The sequence below is a fragment of the Rhea americana genome, unplaced genomic scaffold, assembly GCF_003343005.1.
Source record: "Rhea americana isolate MKP2758 unplaced genomic scaffold, rheAme1 scaffold_523, whole genome shotgun sequence".
NCBI lineage: Eukaryota > Metazoa > Chordata > Aves > Rheiformes > Rheidae > Rhea > Rhea americana.
Genome location: NW_028186672.1, coordinates 157,334 through 174,219, shown reverse-complemented (window position 1 = coordinate 174,219; position 16,886 = coordinate 157,334). Strand labels below are relative to the sequence as shown.

At 44.8% G+C, this 16,886-nt stretch overlaps 1 protein-coding gene across 5 annotated transcripts in view; it reads right to left on the bottom strand.

Moving 5' to 3' along the window:
- Positions 1-1,140: 1,140 nt before the first annotated feature.
- Positions 1,141-16,886, bottom strand: part of GABPB2 (GA binding protein transcription factor subunit beta 2) — a 17,356-nt gene continuing 1,610 nt past the window's right edge. For 2 of the 5 annotated variants that reach the window (XM_085318182.1, XM_085318181.1), the window contains exons 2-10: positions 15,503-15,565; positions 15,069-15,208; positions 13,722-13,889; positions 13,157-13,351; positions 12,317-12,467; positions 9,106-9,222; positions 7,601-7,786; positions 5,981-6,114; positions 1,141-5,607 (exon numbers count right to left, since the gene is read on the bottom strand). In XM_085318182.1, coding sequence (XP_085174308.1) covers positions 5,320-5,607; positions 5,981-6,114; positions 7,601-7,786; positions 9,106-9,222; positions 12,317-12,467; positions 13,157-13,351; positions 13,722-13,889; positions 15,069-15,176 — 1,347 coding nt within the window. In that variant the 5' untranslated portion in view covers positions 15,177-15,208; positions 15,503-15,565 and the 3' untranslated portion in view covers positions 1,141-5,319. Of the gene's footprint in view, positions 5,608-5,980; positions 6,115-7,600; positions 7,787-9,105; positions 9,223-12,316; positions 12,468-13,156; positions 13,352-13,721; positions 13,890-15,068; positions 15,209-15,502; positions 15,566-16,143; positions 16,878-16,886 lie in introns of those variants that run through there. The other 3 variants (XM_085318180.1, XM_085318178.1, XM_085318179.1) reach the window with 3 other exon arrangements.

Below are 16,886 nucleotides of genomic sequence, written 5' to 3'. Positions count from 1 at the left end.
GGGCGCTCGCTCTCCGCCAAGCCCCAGCTGCCACCCAAGCCCCCGCCGCTGCCACCCGCCGCCGCCGCTCCCGGGCGGCCCTGAGCCGGCACCGACGTCCCCGGTGTCCCCCCGCCTTCCCCGCGGCCTCCGAGACGGGCGTCCCCCCAAGCCACCCCGGTCTCCCAGCCCTTGGTGACAGGGTCGCTGCTCCCTGAGCCACCCTCACGTGGCAGCCCTGGGTGACGGGACCCCCACGTCCCCGTGTCCCAGCGCCTGGTGATGAAGGTCTCCACGTCCCCGGCCACCATCGYGTCCAGCACCTGGTGATGAGGGTCTCCACGTGCCCTGCCACCTTCGTGTCCCAGCCCCTGGAGACGGAGGTCCCCACATTCCGACGCCCCTTCCATCGCCCTGGGTGACAGGGATTCTCCCAGCCCCTTGTGACAACGGGTCTCTGTTTCCCAAGCCCTGGGTGACGAGGGGGGAACCATCATTCCCCAGCCCCCGCCCTCAGAGGTCTCCGTGCCCATGGTCATCCTCACGTCCCACCCCTGGGTGATGGGGTCCCCGTGTCCCCGGCCACCCTCAATGTCCCAGCCCCTGGTGACGAGGGTCCCCGGCTCCTTCCTTCCTTCCTAATTTATTTGCGCGGCTGAAGCCACCGCCGCAGCGCGGTCCCTCGCTGAAGGCTGCGGCCACCTCAGGGACGCGGGGGACCGAGGAAGGGCGCCGGGCGGGGGGCCGGGGAGGGGGGCTCGGCGCGCCGGCGCTCGCCTCGTCCTACCGTGTAGGACCGGGACTCGGCCCCGGGCACCCGCAGCGATTACATGGTTTTTCATGTTTTTCTCCGGTGCCCGCCTGGTTTTGTCCGGGATTTGGGGGGGGGAAGCGGCACGGGACTCGGAAATTCGCACGAGACGGCGGCAAGGGACGCGGGGGGGGGCACGCCGAACGCATGCAGGCGCTTTGCTCCCCTCACTCGCGTACCTCCCCCCCACCCCGGCTCCTTCTCGGCCCCTTTTTTAGGGGCAGTTGGGGTTTAGGGTGCCACCCGGCCTGGGCACCCATGGGCGATGGGAGGGGGCCGCAGCTCCCGCTCCCGGGGGAGCCCAGACCGCCCCTCTGCTGCCCAGCGCGGCCGCGAAGGAAGCTGCTCCCTGAGGATGCGATATTTTATTAAGAAACGTAATACAAAAAAAAAAAGGTATATATACGCTCAAATGTCACTGTTTGCAAACGTGGTGCCCAACGCGCGGGCAGGAACGCGCGCGCTTTCCGACGTGGGTCCCGTACGTGAAGCTATCGCCGGCGCTTTGCAATCGCTTGCGTCCCGGCCAACGGGGCTCCGYGCCGAACGGGCGCCCGAGCCGGCGCGGGGCGAAAACGCGCTCCCGTAGGAGGGGCGAGGTGAGAGAAACGCTCCGACGCGGCAGAGGCCGGCGAGCGCCCAGAGCCGCGCCGCGGGTGACGCCGCCGGGACCAAAGGGGAATTCGAAAGCGGGGAGAAAAAAAAGAAAACCCAGCCGAAATCTTGGGGAGAATTGCTCCGCTCCGGGGAGCTTCGCAGTAAGGCACTCGCAGCTTAACTCACAGCCCAAATGAATCGCTAAATGCTGAGAAAGATGTAGCTCACGTTTCTGCAAGCGGTGGAAGATTCCTTATCTCATCCCGGGACAGGATTCACGACGTCCTGCTTCCTATTCAGGACAGCGGGAAACATTTACATCCAGCTACTGCAAAACCAAGGAAACAGATGTCTAATCAAAGCTAAACTGCTGGTTCAATTAGCACCAAATCATCTCCACCACTGAGGAGAAAMAACTCACGTTAACGATACGCGGGTCGAACTCTTGGCACAGGCAGAYGGGAATTAAATTCTAGACAGGACCCAAATCTCAGCCCAGTAAGTTTTATCTGTGCAAAGGGCCCTTCAGGCCGCACCAGCTGGAGCTGGATGTTCACTGCCCTCTGGGATTTTTGCAGGACAGAAATACTAATGTTTTCAGAAGACTGAAAGGGGGAAAGGAGGGAACTAGACCGAGGAGTTCTGCCTAAGCGTCCCTGGGAAATCGGTGGAGTTTCCTCTGCCCTCCCCAACACGCACACGACGACAGACGCGATTCCGAGTGCACAGACGAGCCCGAGCCAGGCTGGGAAGCGGGGCTGGCTGCGCGGGCGGGCAGGATGGGGAGCGCTCGGCAGCAACGCAGCGTTAGGAGCGAAGCGTTTGGACCCTTTAAAATCCTGTGCTCGTATAGCAATAAGCGGTTAAAAAAAGCGCTCGGAGCGAGACGGGGCGGATAACGAAAGCGCCAACATGGCAAAGTCCAGCCCTTGCTTCAGTGGGTGGGTGCACAGGGAATTTTTTTTTTTTATTATTGACATGCTACAAACCCGCCGCTTACTCCCGCCCGCAACAACAGACCTACACTGCCACATCTGACRCCGCGTTGACAAGAAAACTGCTGTTCTTTGCTTAAAAACCCCCAGTCCTTTCTGTGGCATAGCARAGGATACAGGCGAGTTTAAATTCTTTCTAAATGCTGGGCATAGATCAAATACTTCTCAGTCTTTGTTCAGACTCCGTATGCAAGTACTTCCAAAAATAAAATTAATGCATGATTTCTCCGCACAAGGCGACGCACTAAGAACACTGTCAGCTTTATTTGTTCCAATTCTATACAAGAAATCCAATTACCGTGAATGCCACGGACTTTTTTCTTCTCTTCTGAAGGGGAAGTTTGTTTCCCAGCTGAAGGGACTTTTTGCACAACTGACCCTGAGCAGGGGAAGCATGGAAAGAAATGAGAATCAAAGTGCTGTCAAAGGCACAACACAGTATTTATACTACAGCTGCCTCAGCTGTAGGACTCTTCAAATTTACAAATAATAACCACTAACTGCAGGCAAAATGCAGAATCCAAAGTTGGCAGTTTCCCTTTGCATCTGTAAACATTTCTGGGTACAACATAACTAGAAGAATCTGTCTAGATTTATTGCGATACCATCTCGGACCTTCCAATACAGATTTGCAGTTCATCAAACAGACCCAAATTTTTGATGTGCCGGGCAACAACAGAAAATAACTTAACACAGAGGAATACTGACTGCATAGAATTGAAGTAATCAATAGTCATGAACTGAGTTTCTTCAAACATTCATTCATTCAAAATAATTATTAAAGCCTTCTTCAAAAYATCTTTTGGAAAAAGATAAAAAGTCTTATTTATAAATATAGCTACACTGGTTATAAATAAATGCACTTAGATCCTCCAAACCAGCAAGTCCTGTGAAGCCTTTACAATAATAGTTTCATAAACCTTTCTTTCCTAAAACTTGTTGGCGAACCCAACCCGTTAAACACTGTTCAATGTTGCCAAAYACGCGATTTTGGCAGATCAGACCTTTCCTTCAGACCAAAGCACGCGGTCCAATAAACCTAAGGGTGCTGGATCCGAGAACGAGAGTCTGGATGCRAGAGCTTCGCCGGGGGAGAGGGGCGAACGCCAGCCGTCCAACCGCAGCAAAGCCTCGCAACCGTTCCTTCGACACGCGGGTACCGGCACGAACGAGGCCGCACCACTTCGTCGCGAGCCGACCGGCAAAGCCTCCGCTACCCATCAGAAACCAACTGCTCTGCGGCACTCGCTAACCCACAATCTCGAAGGCTGCTTTTATGGCAAAAAGCAGCTGCTTCTTGGAAGAACAAACTCATTCAGATCTGCGATCCTAAGTTCATAGCTTAATGAACTCGTAACTCTCTGTTACATCTCAAACATCACGATATGGGCTTATTTATCAGCAAAGAAACATAACAAAGGCAGTATCTGAACCAACATAAAACCCTATTATCCGGACACATTTGGAAATAACAGGAAAAAAGCAACGCAAGGACCATGAAATTGAATGATTACCACGAATACTGCCAACGGTTACAAAAGCAGGACAAGAAAACAGTAAACTATGGGCCAGAGCAGCGATGAATTTTTATCATTGCAAGGAGATGTTTCAGAATGCCTTTGGAAAGCAGGCCAGCTGCTYGGGCCTTTGGAGCTAGAAGTCATTTCTAGCCTTGGTAACCTTCTTGCAACCAACTGAACAGCTTGCATTATGGTATTTTTCTCAACTTCCCTTGTTTCCCTCATGGTTGCTGAGACAGAATAATCTTTCATTATCAAGCGCCACATGATTACTCTCAGAGAGCTTCCAATCAGTTCCCCTGCTGTCTTGAAATGCATAACCCACAAGCCTGCTAAGAGGAAACCGTTTAGGTATCCTCTTTACTAAACAAGCCTGCAAAGAGTAAAAAAAATATACATTTTAGTAACAAAATCAGCTGCTTGTTAAAAAAGGTTTCAGTATATTTAAAAACAGTTTAGTAAAAAAGCGACGTATCTATCTCCAGAGAAAACTAAGCTCCCCAGCTGTCTTGCAACAACCGGCATATGTTTAGTTTTGCATATATAATCAGAGTTAGTGCTACTGTTCAGCACAAAAGAGTCAAACAGAACATTTGACTACGTTTCATAAAACTGATGAGGAATTTTTCATGATCCCTTTAGGTAGCTAAGTCWGCTGTGGAGCTGCCCAAATCTGTTCCTAAAACAGTCCAAAGAGGACAAAGTGTAATATTCCCTGATATCTGAAAATGCTCAAGTTCACGCACGCTCAGCCTAGGCCTTACTCTTGCATTGAAGGTTGCCTCAATGTGAGCTAGATTCATTTCTTTGGAAAACAAAAACAAAAAAACAAAACAAAAAAATCGTAATTGTTCGAGTCCAATTCATTTTCCAGCTTGGTTTAGGTGATGAAATACCACCACCTCTGATGATTTTAAAGCAAAACAAACACCCCAAGAGACTGCTTTTCCGAAGGTCCAGATCTGGTCACTCAACTTCACAGAAGGGAGCAAACATCTCAGGTCATTGCATAAAGCCTGTTTTCAGTGCTGTAATTTCAGGGCAGCTGAGAGCTAATACCAGCTACTTTGGCATTGAGGTATTTCTTTTCCACTCCCAACAATGCAGGTATTAACATCACAAGCTAAGCCTTCAGGTCACCTGCTGGCTAAAATTTGTAAAAGCTTCCAATCATTCAAGGTCAAGCTTTAAAAGCACCTTTTGGCGCTGTGCTGAAAGCAGAGTTATGTTGTGAGCTGCTCGAGAAGCTTCTATCCCTGCTGATGGGACCACGTARGCAGTCCCATCACGTGATTTTTGCAGTCACGCAGTGGATCTGACAACAGCCCTCTGCTCCCAGTGCTACTTGCTGACAGCACCTTTATATATTATAAAAAATGGTTATTTTCYTGTAAAAAACAAAGTCAATAACCCAGGATTAGGAGGTTACAGTTTCCACAGCGATATCAGTCGGCTGATCCATTTCCACCACAGCCATTGTGGATCCCTCTATGTCTTCTGTGGTTACTATAACCGTGTCCACCTCGGCGACCTCTTCGAGCACCGTCACCTCCGTCCCATTGGGCTGCTGCTGCACCATGGCTGCCAGCTTAAGCCGGTACTGCTCTGCCTCCTGCTCTTTCTTCATGAGCTGGCTTCGATATTCCTGAGCCTTCCGGTTTGCCTCTTGCAGCTGCTGCTGTAGCACTTCCCTTTCATCGCTGTMCTACAGAAAACAAAAGTCAAGAAAGGCCATGGTGGAGGCCCAACCTGCAATACGAACACCGGCGTACGGAAGTGGGGTGTGCCAGTATTAAAATAGTGCATGCTTCAGGTTACAAAAGCAAAAGGGTCTTAAGGCAGTGCTATACTAAACTGAACACTGTCTCAGCTGCTTGCACTTTCATCGCTAAGGCAGGAATGCAAACAGGAAAGTGGAGAACAATCATACAGAGTTGGTTACGGGCATATCCTCTGACTCAGTTGAACAGGGAACATCTCAAACCTGTGGCTTCAGGAAGCCAGGAGCCTGGCACCCTTAGTGCAGTAGAGAGACACACAGGAGACAACCACAGTCAGTTACAAACAGCAATGTCTACCTTGTCTTCCTCCAAGTCATTTACATTTTGTTCTGCTTTTTGCTTCTTGACTGGTGGCTCTTCTTCCTCTTCTGCATCATCACTGTCTTCAATAATAGTCTCTTCTGCAACCTGACCAGCAGGTACAGTTAAAACTGAAAAATCAAAGGTGAGACATTATACAGCGTGAGATACGCTTTGGCACAAAGACTACTTTGAAATTAGCACATCTGTGTAGTTCTAGAGGAAAAGACAAGCGCAGATCAGCAATGCCTAAGACTTCCTGGAGAGGAACTCGGAGCAGCTTTCCAGTTTTCTTCATTTRGGCCTTTGTTTTAGACTGCTTGTCATACGAATCAAGTAGTTATTTCAGAGTCCCATCACCACAACAGGGCTGGTAGAATCCAAAGTCGAAGGTTTGCGTCTTAGGAAATATGTAAAGTAACGTTATCTTTTTGATGGTTCAGTAATACAATTAATAGCCAAGRTAAGTTAAACAAGAGGAATAGAAAGCTACTCTCAGAAGTTCCCAGTATAGACAGTCCTGCTAGTTAAGCTCAGAATCAGCTTTCAGCACGTGCAATAGCTGCAACACATTTTAAATCTGCAAACATGAGTTTTCACTTTGGGAAGCCAGTAGCAAGAATTCATCTGACCAAAGAGCAGAAACGCACCACGTGAAGCTACTGAAGGTAGCTCCACATAAACAGTTCTCCTTTTGTCTTCCTTAGACTAAGAATGGGTTACAAGCCTGGAATTACTTGTATTAATTTGGCCAATAATTCTGAATAATTAACAAGCTTTAGAAAATTGCTTTCCACTCACGAAGACCGTAAACTGACAGAAGTGACGTAGCTTATTACAGGAGAGCTATTTTACTTCTTAATCCTCTTCCCCATCCCCCCACAAATATTAATCCAAATAACCAAATATTCATAGGACATGTTCAGAGAATTGTAGGTAGTAGACAAGGCAGATGAACTGCATCTCTTGAGGAAATAAAAATTCACCGTGCAAGTGCTCTGGAGCTCTGCACTGCTTTACTGAACACACTTGCCTTGTAAAACTGATAGATTACGTTACTTTAGGCAGCATAACTAGAGTATTGGGAGGGAAAGGTTTATTTAATCTTACAGTAATGTCCCAATACTAAGTTTTGGGAGAATGATGGGGTAATTGCTMAAGGCAACAGGTTGCATTTTCACTGGTTTCTCTCCAGCAGTTTGCTCCCAGACTGGGAAGTTTACCGTACGGTAAAGAAATGATCTTTGCCTGGCTGCCAAGGGGACAGCAGCTAACTGCATTTCTCTTCCTCTTGAAATTTTACAATGAAGATGTTTGGTTTTAACACAAAGATACAAATATTGAAATGCAGCAGCACAGACGTGTATTATACCACAAACAAGTCACTGCCAAGCTTTATCACTGAAGGAAATCACATGAACATTTTAACGCTTTCTGGATCCCGGCAGCAGGGCACGAACCCGTTATACCGTAGTGTTGGCAAGCCAAATCGCATAAAGTCTGCCCTGCACACAGCTCAAGAAAGTTCACAGATATCAATATCTATTTTTTTTCTTTCTTTTTAAAGCTCTACTCTCAGCACTGGCTGGCAGCTTTCCGAGTTCAGCTACCCCTTACCTTGCTGTCCATCTTGCATGGTTACAATGAACGGCTGGCTGAGGCCGCTCGCGGGTACCGCTGCTTGCAGGCTGCCCAGGGGAACTCCATCTGTTACAATTGTGATAACTCGCTGCCCTCCGCTGCCAACCACTTGTTGTATGGCAGAATCAACAGAATTCACTTCCACTATTTCCTCTGCATTACCTTGAGAAATAAAGTGCCAAGAAAAAGTCAGTATTTCCTCCCTTCCTTGAATGGAAACTGAAGCCTAATGAAAAAGCTCAAGGATGCAGCATGGAACACCTGCTTATGAAAGAAACCTGTAAATATATTAAGTCCTAGTGAGAAACAAATGCCACTACTAAACCTTAGTAGAACAAGTTTTCTCACATAAAAACATMATTTTTTTCATGTAATTTAACGCGTTTAAAGCACTAGCATTCAAGCAAATTAATTAAATAAAAAAACTCGGAGCTGGAGGCAGCTGTTAAGCAGACTTGACTCTCCGAGTGACCCTTCCCCCAACTCCAATGAAGACAAACTACACTCAAAACGCTTCAAGCCTCAAGAACCCCATCCACACAAGCACTGCCAAACCAGCCGTAAGGAGGCTATTTAGTTTGGCTGGATGACTGCAAAACTGTTTAGCTCTCTGGGACACTTTGTGTGACTTAGAATCCTGATTATTCGCGCGAGCTGTAAGGCCTCAGCTGCATCCTGCTCCCAGTGTACAGCGCAAGTGCAGGAAACAGGGTACCTGACCTACTACGCATGCTTTGGGTGCCAGAGAGGAAAATGTTCAGGCACTACAGGTCAAGAAATCAGTTGTGTGGCACTATCAGCTTAAACAAGTCAAATTGCTCATCTCTAGATTCAAGGAAAAATGCTTAGCTTTGGGGAAAAAATTAATTCAAAGGTGAAAGGATTACATAAAGTTTAACTATCAAATTCCTAAATCTGAAGTTAATTAAAGGTCAAACATTGCACACTACAAACATACCATAGAAGATCATAAAAGGAAACAAAACAAAACAGAATAACTTTCCAAAAGAAAAAGTTACCAGAGCCTCAAGAGACTCAAAGCATTTGTTAAATATCAAGATTTTATAACAACATGAAACTGAACAAAGTGACAACCCAAGGACACAAAACATTTCAAACAATTTCCTTCTTAAACAAATATTTATCTACGTTTATGTATGAAAGATAAAATCCACGTTCTACAGTATTTTTGTAACTGCTTAAGCATGTCAAAAGCAACACACTGATGTCAGGGTCAGAACAGGACAGGCTGGATAATAAATTTCTATCATTTATATCAGCAATAGCTGCCGGTTTTTGAGTTTAGTTGGAGCTTGGATAACAAGTCAACTCACTACATCACACACATTTAACATCAACTCTTGATTACCATGAATCAAGTCAAATCCACTCACAGCTTGCACCCGGATTCCCTCAATTCCTGGTAAGATAGCTACTAAAATTAAACAAATTTGAATTGGTGTAAAAACGGTTTCCCCTACCTGCAGTTCTGCCTGCGTTGGAAAGAGGTGCTGACGCTTCAGCGAGGGCTGCGAGCGTGGCAAGCACAGAGGTCGTTGAATTGGAGAACTGCACCGTGGATACATCTGAATCACCTGCTTGGGAGAGATGAGGGCAAGCTGAAGGATTTTCAGGACCTGTCATGCCCTAAACAGCGAACACAAGCGTCAGCTCGCAACGAGTCTGTCACCTAGAGTCAGACTCTAGTGCAAGGTATTTGTCGGGCTCTCAGCAGTCGGTGGAAAAAGGGAGGTGGGACAGATCATGTTTTGTGAGAGGTGCCTCTCCTTCGAACTGTAAAAGGGGCTTTGGTATTACTTTAGGACAGACAGCAGCCGCTCTGAATATTTTATGATTACTTAAATCAGATTTAAAGCAAATACTACTTTAAATCATTACTGACTGATATCAACTGAACTGATTTGCTCCAGCCTTATGGCAAAAGCTACAGAAAGTCAGGCTGCCTCGATTTGGAGACGTGGACAGTTTTTCAAGATGTAGTCATGCTGTCTGATGAAACTCACAGATGTGCCGAGGTCCGATTGCTGTAGGGTTGTGGAGACGTGGTTGCTATGCACATAATTACTTGGCTTTGCATTGTACTGTAACTTCCAAAATTGCAAATGCTGAAGAATATATTAAACTAGCTTGCTATTGTGAGTAAATTGTACTACCCAAGTTCTTACTCAATTGGGAAAGTCTCCAGGTACCGTCTTCAGCATTACTTCACAGAACAAATGTTTTAACACAAGTCAATTAACAGAATCTTTTACTCAACTGCAAAAGTCAACTATCACTTTATTTCAATATACTGAGCAGAGCTTTTCCCCTCTCAGGTTTAGTAATGGGAAAAAAATCAGGACTGCAATAGTGTATTGACCTGAGTAAGATAAACAAGTCTTCTCAGTTCCAAAATACAATGTTTCTTCCTCCAATTGACCATAGTAATTCCTATTCAAAGTCGGAAGTAATAAGAATGGAACAGGAAACTCAACTAAATGGGTGCAACTCAGTACTTTATTTGCATGAATATAACCCACAGTTCCTCTTAAAAAATCCTGTGCTTCATTGCCAGCGTAGATTATAAGCACACAAGGATAATACAAAGGGAAGTTCATCTAAAGTTTCACTGCCTTAACCCTTGCAACCTATTCTGTCTCGCTAGCTCCTTGACTTCATGAAGGTAATGGAAGGATTTATTCCCAAAGGACAGTCTTTCAAAAGGCCTGGCCTAGGCACACGAAAATACCATGGGCTTAGTAACTGTTTTCAGCAGTTTGTAACGCCATCTCTTCATGACAGCTGAGGATATTCTCATTCAAAATGTTTTTAAATAACTGAAGATATTAGAAATTTAAGAGAAGCAAGAGAAATTACAAAACAGTTAAGCAACAGATTTTTGTTGTAATGAAAATGCAGTCGCTGATGCCCTCTCGTGGGAAGTGAGAAAAAAAAAGTCCTGATGTGGCCTAGAGCAGGGGCACCCTGACACCGAGTATTTTAATGCTGATCGGCTGTTGCACATGTTGCAAGTGTCGTGGGAGGAAAGACCCTGGGTATTTTATTCAAATTACACGTGGACAATAAGCCATCACCTTGAGGTGGCCCTGATAAAGGAGATTACGTTGCAGGATATACGAGGAAAGGTGCAGTGAGAGATGGGGAGCTGCGAGGCTGGTGCTGAGCTCGCTTGAGCACTGCCTGCAGCTGCTCACTGATGCACCAAGGATGGATTCAGACTGGAACAGCGACCAAGGACGACTGTCTTGTTTAGTCCAGCCAAGGAAAGGCAGGGAGGGGATACAGCTGATTTCTGCATTGAAGGAACGGACACAATGYGAAGAGAATGATTTCAGCAAACGGACACCACTGGCACCAGAACAAGAGGTATAAGGCAACTGCAAACATGTTTAAGCTGGAGATCAGTTTTCTGATTTGGCACACTGGAGAATACTCTAACASCCTTTCAACAAGGCACTGGCCTCTGAGATGCCTAGCTAGTTTCAAGCCAGCACTAGATACATTAGCAGAGACAGTGACACTGGCTGTGGTGAGGGTATCATCTGGCATACAAAAGTTAGAAGGTCCCTTCTTGTCTTGCACCCCTTTGAGTTTGTGGAGTATCTTTTAATGAAGATGTTTTATGCCAATTGAATCACATTTTCCTCACAGATTGAACATGAACACTTCTATACATTTTTCCTCTTCTAACTTGGTATTTGTTCTTTAAGTGCCTTAAAGCTGTGAGCCACACTGAAAGCTTTGAGAATAAGTCTGGAGCATTGCTGAAGTCACCGTKGTCAGGCACAGGCAGAGAGGTCTGAGTGGGACTGCATAACACCAGTATTCAAGTTTTTAAAAGCACTCCCTAGTTAAGAGGCAAACATTCATGCACGTGAACAGTCCTACTAACTGAAGAATTACATGCAGAAGTGTTTGCAGGATGAAGCCAAATAGCTTCACAAAACTTGTATTTAGCAGCCCCCTTGAGGCTGAAAAGAAATAATGGTTTGGATTTTCCCAAAGACAAAAAAACCTGTAGAGTTACTAGGAACAACAGAATTAAACAGAATTATAGAAAATAATTTGAAATTAGGAAATTTGCACTCAGTCTTAAAGTGTTTTTCTCATCAAAATATGGCTTACAGAACAACGAGCAATCTATTTCTTTCTAACATTTGGTCCAGAACAAATAAGGAGTAATCTACATATCCAACCAGTCTGCTTCCTCTGCAAAGACCCAACACTTACATACACCAAAATATTAATTCAACTTTTGTAACCAATAAAGAACAMAGCAAACCATTCCCCGACTGCTCTGCAATGGCAAGGATTTGGCACAGGCAGTAACTCCCATTATTTTTCTGTTGCAGTCATCCAAATCCATTTTCTCAAGCTTTGCCACTCGTAACAGACCCACAGCTGAGCTCAGCAGAGCTTCGCYGCTCACAATGGAACCACCTCTACTTAGCTCAGCTAGAAATTTGCTTTATTACCTTTGAGAGCAAATATATTTTGAGGCTAAATGTGGTAGCTTGGTGTGTTTGGCTATGTGTCACCATTCTTCCTCTACTAAATGGCCATCTGCCCTCTACTGGTAAACAGCTGGAATTAAGAAGTGCATCTCTAAGAACCTGTTAGGCCAAGAACCGTATTTTAGATTCTCTCTCTCAAGGTCACATAAAAACTTACCTGAGGTTGTTTTTGTGTTTGCTGAAGAAACAAGACTAGCAAGATTGAGAACTTCTCCTGATGCAAGAATAAACGGTGAYGTGACGGTGACCGTGTTTGCGACAGGATTCGTTCTCTCTGGATGTGTGTTTACCTGATTCTGCATTGCTTCCTAGGAAAAAGAGCAGGGTTAGGCATATATCCTTCATGCCTTCTGTGCTGAGCAGWATTTAGCATCCATGAAGCTGTTTAGAGGCAGATGATTTCTCTCTGTAGCATGGCAGTGACCCCAGTACAAAAGCTATTACAAAACTGCCACTTGAACATGGCAACTTACACTACTGCGGCACACAGTGCAAGATGCAGGGCAACAGAAATCCCATCACCCGCTAAGTCCTCTCCGGCACTTACTGGTCGATTTTGAAATAAAAAGTCATCTACACTAGTATTGCTAGTTCCCTCTGCTAAAAGAAAGTGATTGCATCAGACACCACAGGATCCCTCTCTCTCAAGCACAGATGCACTTGGGATGGACGCTCAGATTCCCTCCCTAAGCTAGAGGGAGAAACATGCTTTTCTGGAGAGCGAGTCATCTGGTCTATTTAGACACCTACCTTGGGATACTATGAACCACCTCCTGGAGGCGATCGTTTCTTTGAGTCGATATGAAAGGGAGTCTGCACACCCAGCTCACAAGACTCTGTGTTGGTGACATGGAATTCACCAAGCCCAGTGCCATGTCAGGTTGGCATATTATAAAATTTATCTCAGCACTTCTGATTTGAGCATCAAAGCTTCCATAACAAACACCTGTTCTAGCATTTCCAGCAGTTGCATGTCCGTGCRGGTTCCTCAACCTACCTGTAACATTACTAGAGTCTCCGGATTGTTCTTGTCCAAAGCAATATCAAAAGCCGATTTATCAAACTTGCTGAAAGCATGAACGTCAGCTCCATACTTGATCAGCAACTCTACGACATCTCGGTGGTTGTGCTCTGTTGCCCAGTGTAAAGCAGTCATTTTCAGCATATCCTTGGCATTTACATCAGCCCCGTTCTGAAAGAAATATGCATTACTTGTCAGAGCATCGCCTTCCCTCAATACAAAGGATCACTTAACACAAAACAATCCCCCCTTTAAAGAGGTCAGTCATATCAGTCACTGTTCTGATCTTAACCTCAGTCATTCTCACCTTGATTATTTGTAAAATAGTTTGTAAAACAACAACAACAAAAAATTATGACACGGTGATTAAGAGGACAGTGCCATTTTAACTCCATCTTGAGCAGGATGCTTCCTTCTCTCCTACAAAGATACCTACTGTGTCTTAAAGGTTCCTGTGCTAGCATTTCAACAAATATAAACAATTAACTCCAAGGGTCATTTAGATGAGCATTAAGGGTTCTACCTAATGCATTAGGCTTACCCTAATCAGCAATTCTACAATATGAGTGTGTCCRTCTGCTGCGGCCATGTGTAATGGAGTCCTGTCCACTTTAGTTCGGGCATCTCTGCTAACACCGGCTCGAAGCAGCACTTCCGCTGTTGAATAGTGGCCATACTGGGCAGCAAGGTGAAGAGGCGATGTCCCAAGCTGCGGGGTAATTTAGAAAAGTTACTGTCAGCTCACAGCAAGAGAGGATAGGCACAGCAATCACCATGTGTATGTTCAGCACTTTTAAAGAACCAGAATGACTAGGCTTCCGGCAGCAAGGTTTATCAGCTTTTCTCTTCACTCAGAAATAGGCAGCTGTACATCCAGTATTTTTCCTGATGGACTTAAGCTCTTTATGGATATTCATGTTATCTGACAGCTTGACAATCAGACATGTGTGCTTTCTCYACTGCGCCATTCATTTATCACTGAGCATCAGTGTGCTTCTTTCTCAAATAAAAAARGAATAGCCCTGCCTTTTCTGTATCATCATAGATAATTTAATCACTATTTAGATAAGGACAGTATTAAAATATTATTAAGCTCTGCTTCCTCTTGATACAAACAGTTCCTTCATTTCCCAAACCTATGAATGATCAGACTGACGAGACAGGAAACAAGGACAATTGGTGATGGAAAATACCTGCTGGTGGCATATTCATTGTTACCAGGTTCTCTGTTTTTTAAAATGGTTATTCTTCGTTTTCATTAAAGCTTTCATTTCCTTTCCTAACCAGGATGAGTTGGTTTGTTTTTATTTATTTTTTTTAAAACAAATAGGACTTTCCTGACAGAGAAAGGTTTAACCAATTTAATAAAGCATTCTTAAAGAACTCGCTAGTACTAGAAGGTTTAGCAATTCTTCCAATTCAATTTCATTCATAACTTATCTTAGCTTCTTTGAATCAAACCTCCTAAAGCATCAAAACCTAAGTGCATGGCTATCTGGGACAGCCCACTAGTTAATACGGTGACATCGTGCAATTCTGCAGAGATCAATCTTTCCATAAACATAAATTCATCTTTGCTTGAGGAAGGCGTTAGYGTTTCAAGTGCTTCATCTGGAACAACTCTGCACTGTCACTGAAATGCAGAGATGCATTACCTGTCAATCCACATACTTTTCCTTTTTCTTTACTGTCCCAATTTCCAGTCATATTCTTCAGGTTCAGTACTGAAGAGCACACATGCAAACCATTTGGGAAAGAACACTATGAGATGGTACCTCAAAGCACTATTTTCAAAACAAGCAATGAATACTCTTAGCCCCAAGAACAGTTTAAACGTTTTTCAACATTCCCTCCTGGCAGAAAAAATGTCTCTGTTTCTCCAACATACCCAGTCAGTGGTGAAAGGAGCACCGTTTGCCATCAGCGTTCGCACTTCGTCATCTTGGCCTTTGCGAGCTGCTTCTAGCAACCTCTTCCCTAAGTCCACTAAGGACATCTTTATACATGGGAACGAGTATTTGCCGAAAGCTGATTTAACAGGCAGGAGCAGGATATAGAAAAAGAGAAAGAAAGTGAGGCACAGACATTTTAAAAGCACAGTACAACTAACATTTCCAAAGACCTGTCTCACTAGCAGACCCACTATCTTCCCATACAGAGCTAGGCCCAACACAGTCAATAAAAACAGACTCAAATGTTTTTCATACGTTTTTATTGCAAGCCTCAAAATACCATATGTTGCCTAGAAGGCAACATTCAGGCTAAGCCTGCAACCAGATCAGACAGCACAAGACATCAGGGCTCATGCATGATCCCACTTACCTCCACAGGGCCTTGTACGAACACAAAGACTTGCCCATGTGGCTCCAGTTCCAAGAGCAGAACCTACAAAAGCAATGACAAAGGTGTCCACATTTATTGCACAACATCGTTTTATTTTTTAAAGCGCTTCAAGAATACAGTTTCATCTCCAAGGCGCTCACTTTGTCCCCAGCACTAGCAGCTAAGCACAGGGGAAGTATCCCTTTCTCTACTGGTAAAGCATGCAACAAAACTTGTGAATTCAAGTGACTTGTCCAAGGTCATAAAGGGAAGCAGAATCTAGGAGTTCCCATTTTTGTGGTCAATCTACCAGACAACAGTACTTCTATTTATTCCAAACCACATTAAACATATTACAATTATGGTACTAGAGTGAACTATAGTATTTTTCTCCATGGTAGGGTTACACTGGTACACCAGTCCTATGAAAAAATGACTTAAAAAACCTGTACATTAACCCCCTCACAGCATTCTTYAAATAGCTACAAATGAACGTCTGTGCACATGGGTGCTGTGGCATGTAGTTTAACAGTGATTCCAACAGGGAAAATTTTTCTTTTAATTTCTTTTAATTACAATTCTAAGAAATAGTCAAAAAGCTCTAAGAGACGGTCTATTTCTTTAATGAAGAAATATCTCACCACGTCCTCAGTGACCTCCTAAAGCCAGTTATCAGTAACACAAGCCCTGTAAAGTAAAACCAAACAGTAAACCTCATCCTAAATCTCATCAGGCACTATTGCCCTTATCAACTTCTCCCTCCTAGAAAAAGCTACAATTTTAAAATAGCCTTATGAAGTGAGACGTGTTTTAAGTGTCGTATGCAACCCCTGATTCATCAAATTCGAGAATCCGGCAATGTTTAGTTCACTGTGACAAAGACACGATGCTCACGGAAACAAACTGTTGAGAAAACCCCAGYGCTATTTGCAGCTCTTCATACAACACGTGCAGTAACATAAACGCTGCGCTTCAAGCAAGTCCCATTATCACAGCACAGCTCTGGCAGGCATCAAACACTTCATGCAGCAAACTTAGGTCCTCCGGGAAACCGCACAGGGACGATCTCCCAAAGGGCAAATAGCCCAAAGCAGTTACTCACCCATGCAGAGCTTAACCCGCAGTCAGGACCCTCTATGCATTTAACATCTATGTATTTGAGTGCCAAGGTCCTTGTGCCCTCGAGGACTTTTTTTTTTCTTTTTGTCTCAGTTCTTGGGGGGACAGATATTATTTTTTAAAATGCTCCTTGCTGTTGGCTATGTTAAAAAGACTTGTACATAACTGTCCAGGCGAAAGCAGTTCCACTGAACTCGGAGTTCATAAAGTGAATCACAAGCCTATGTGTTTGCAAGACTGGGGTTTACCACTGTGCTTAGGGAAA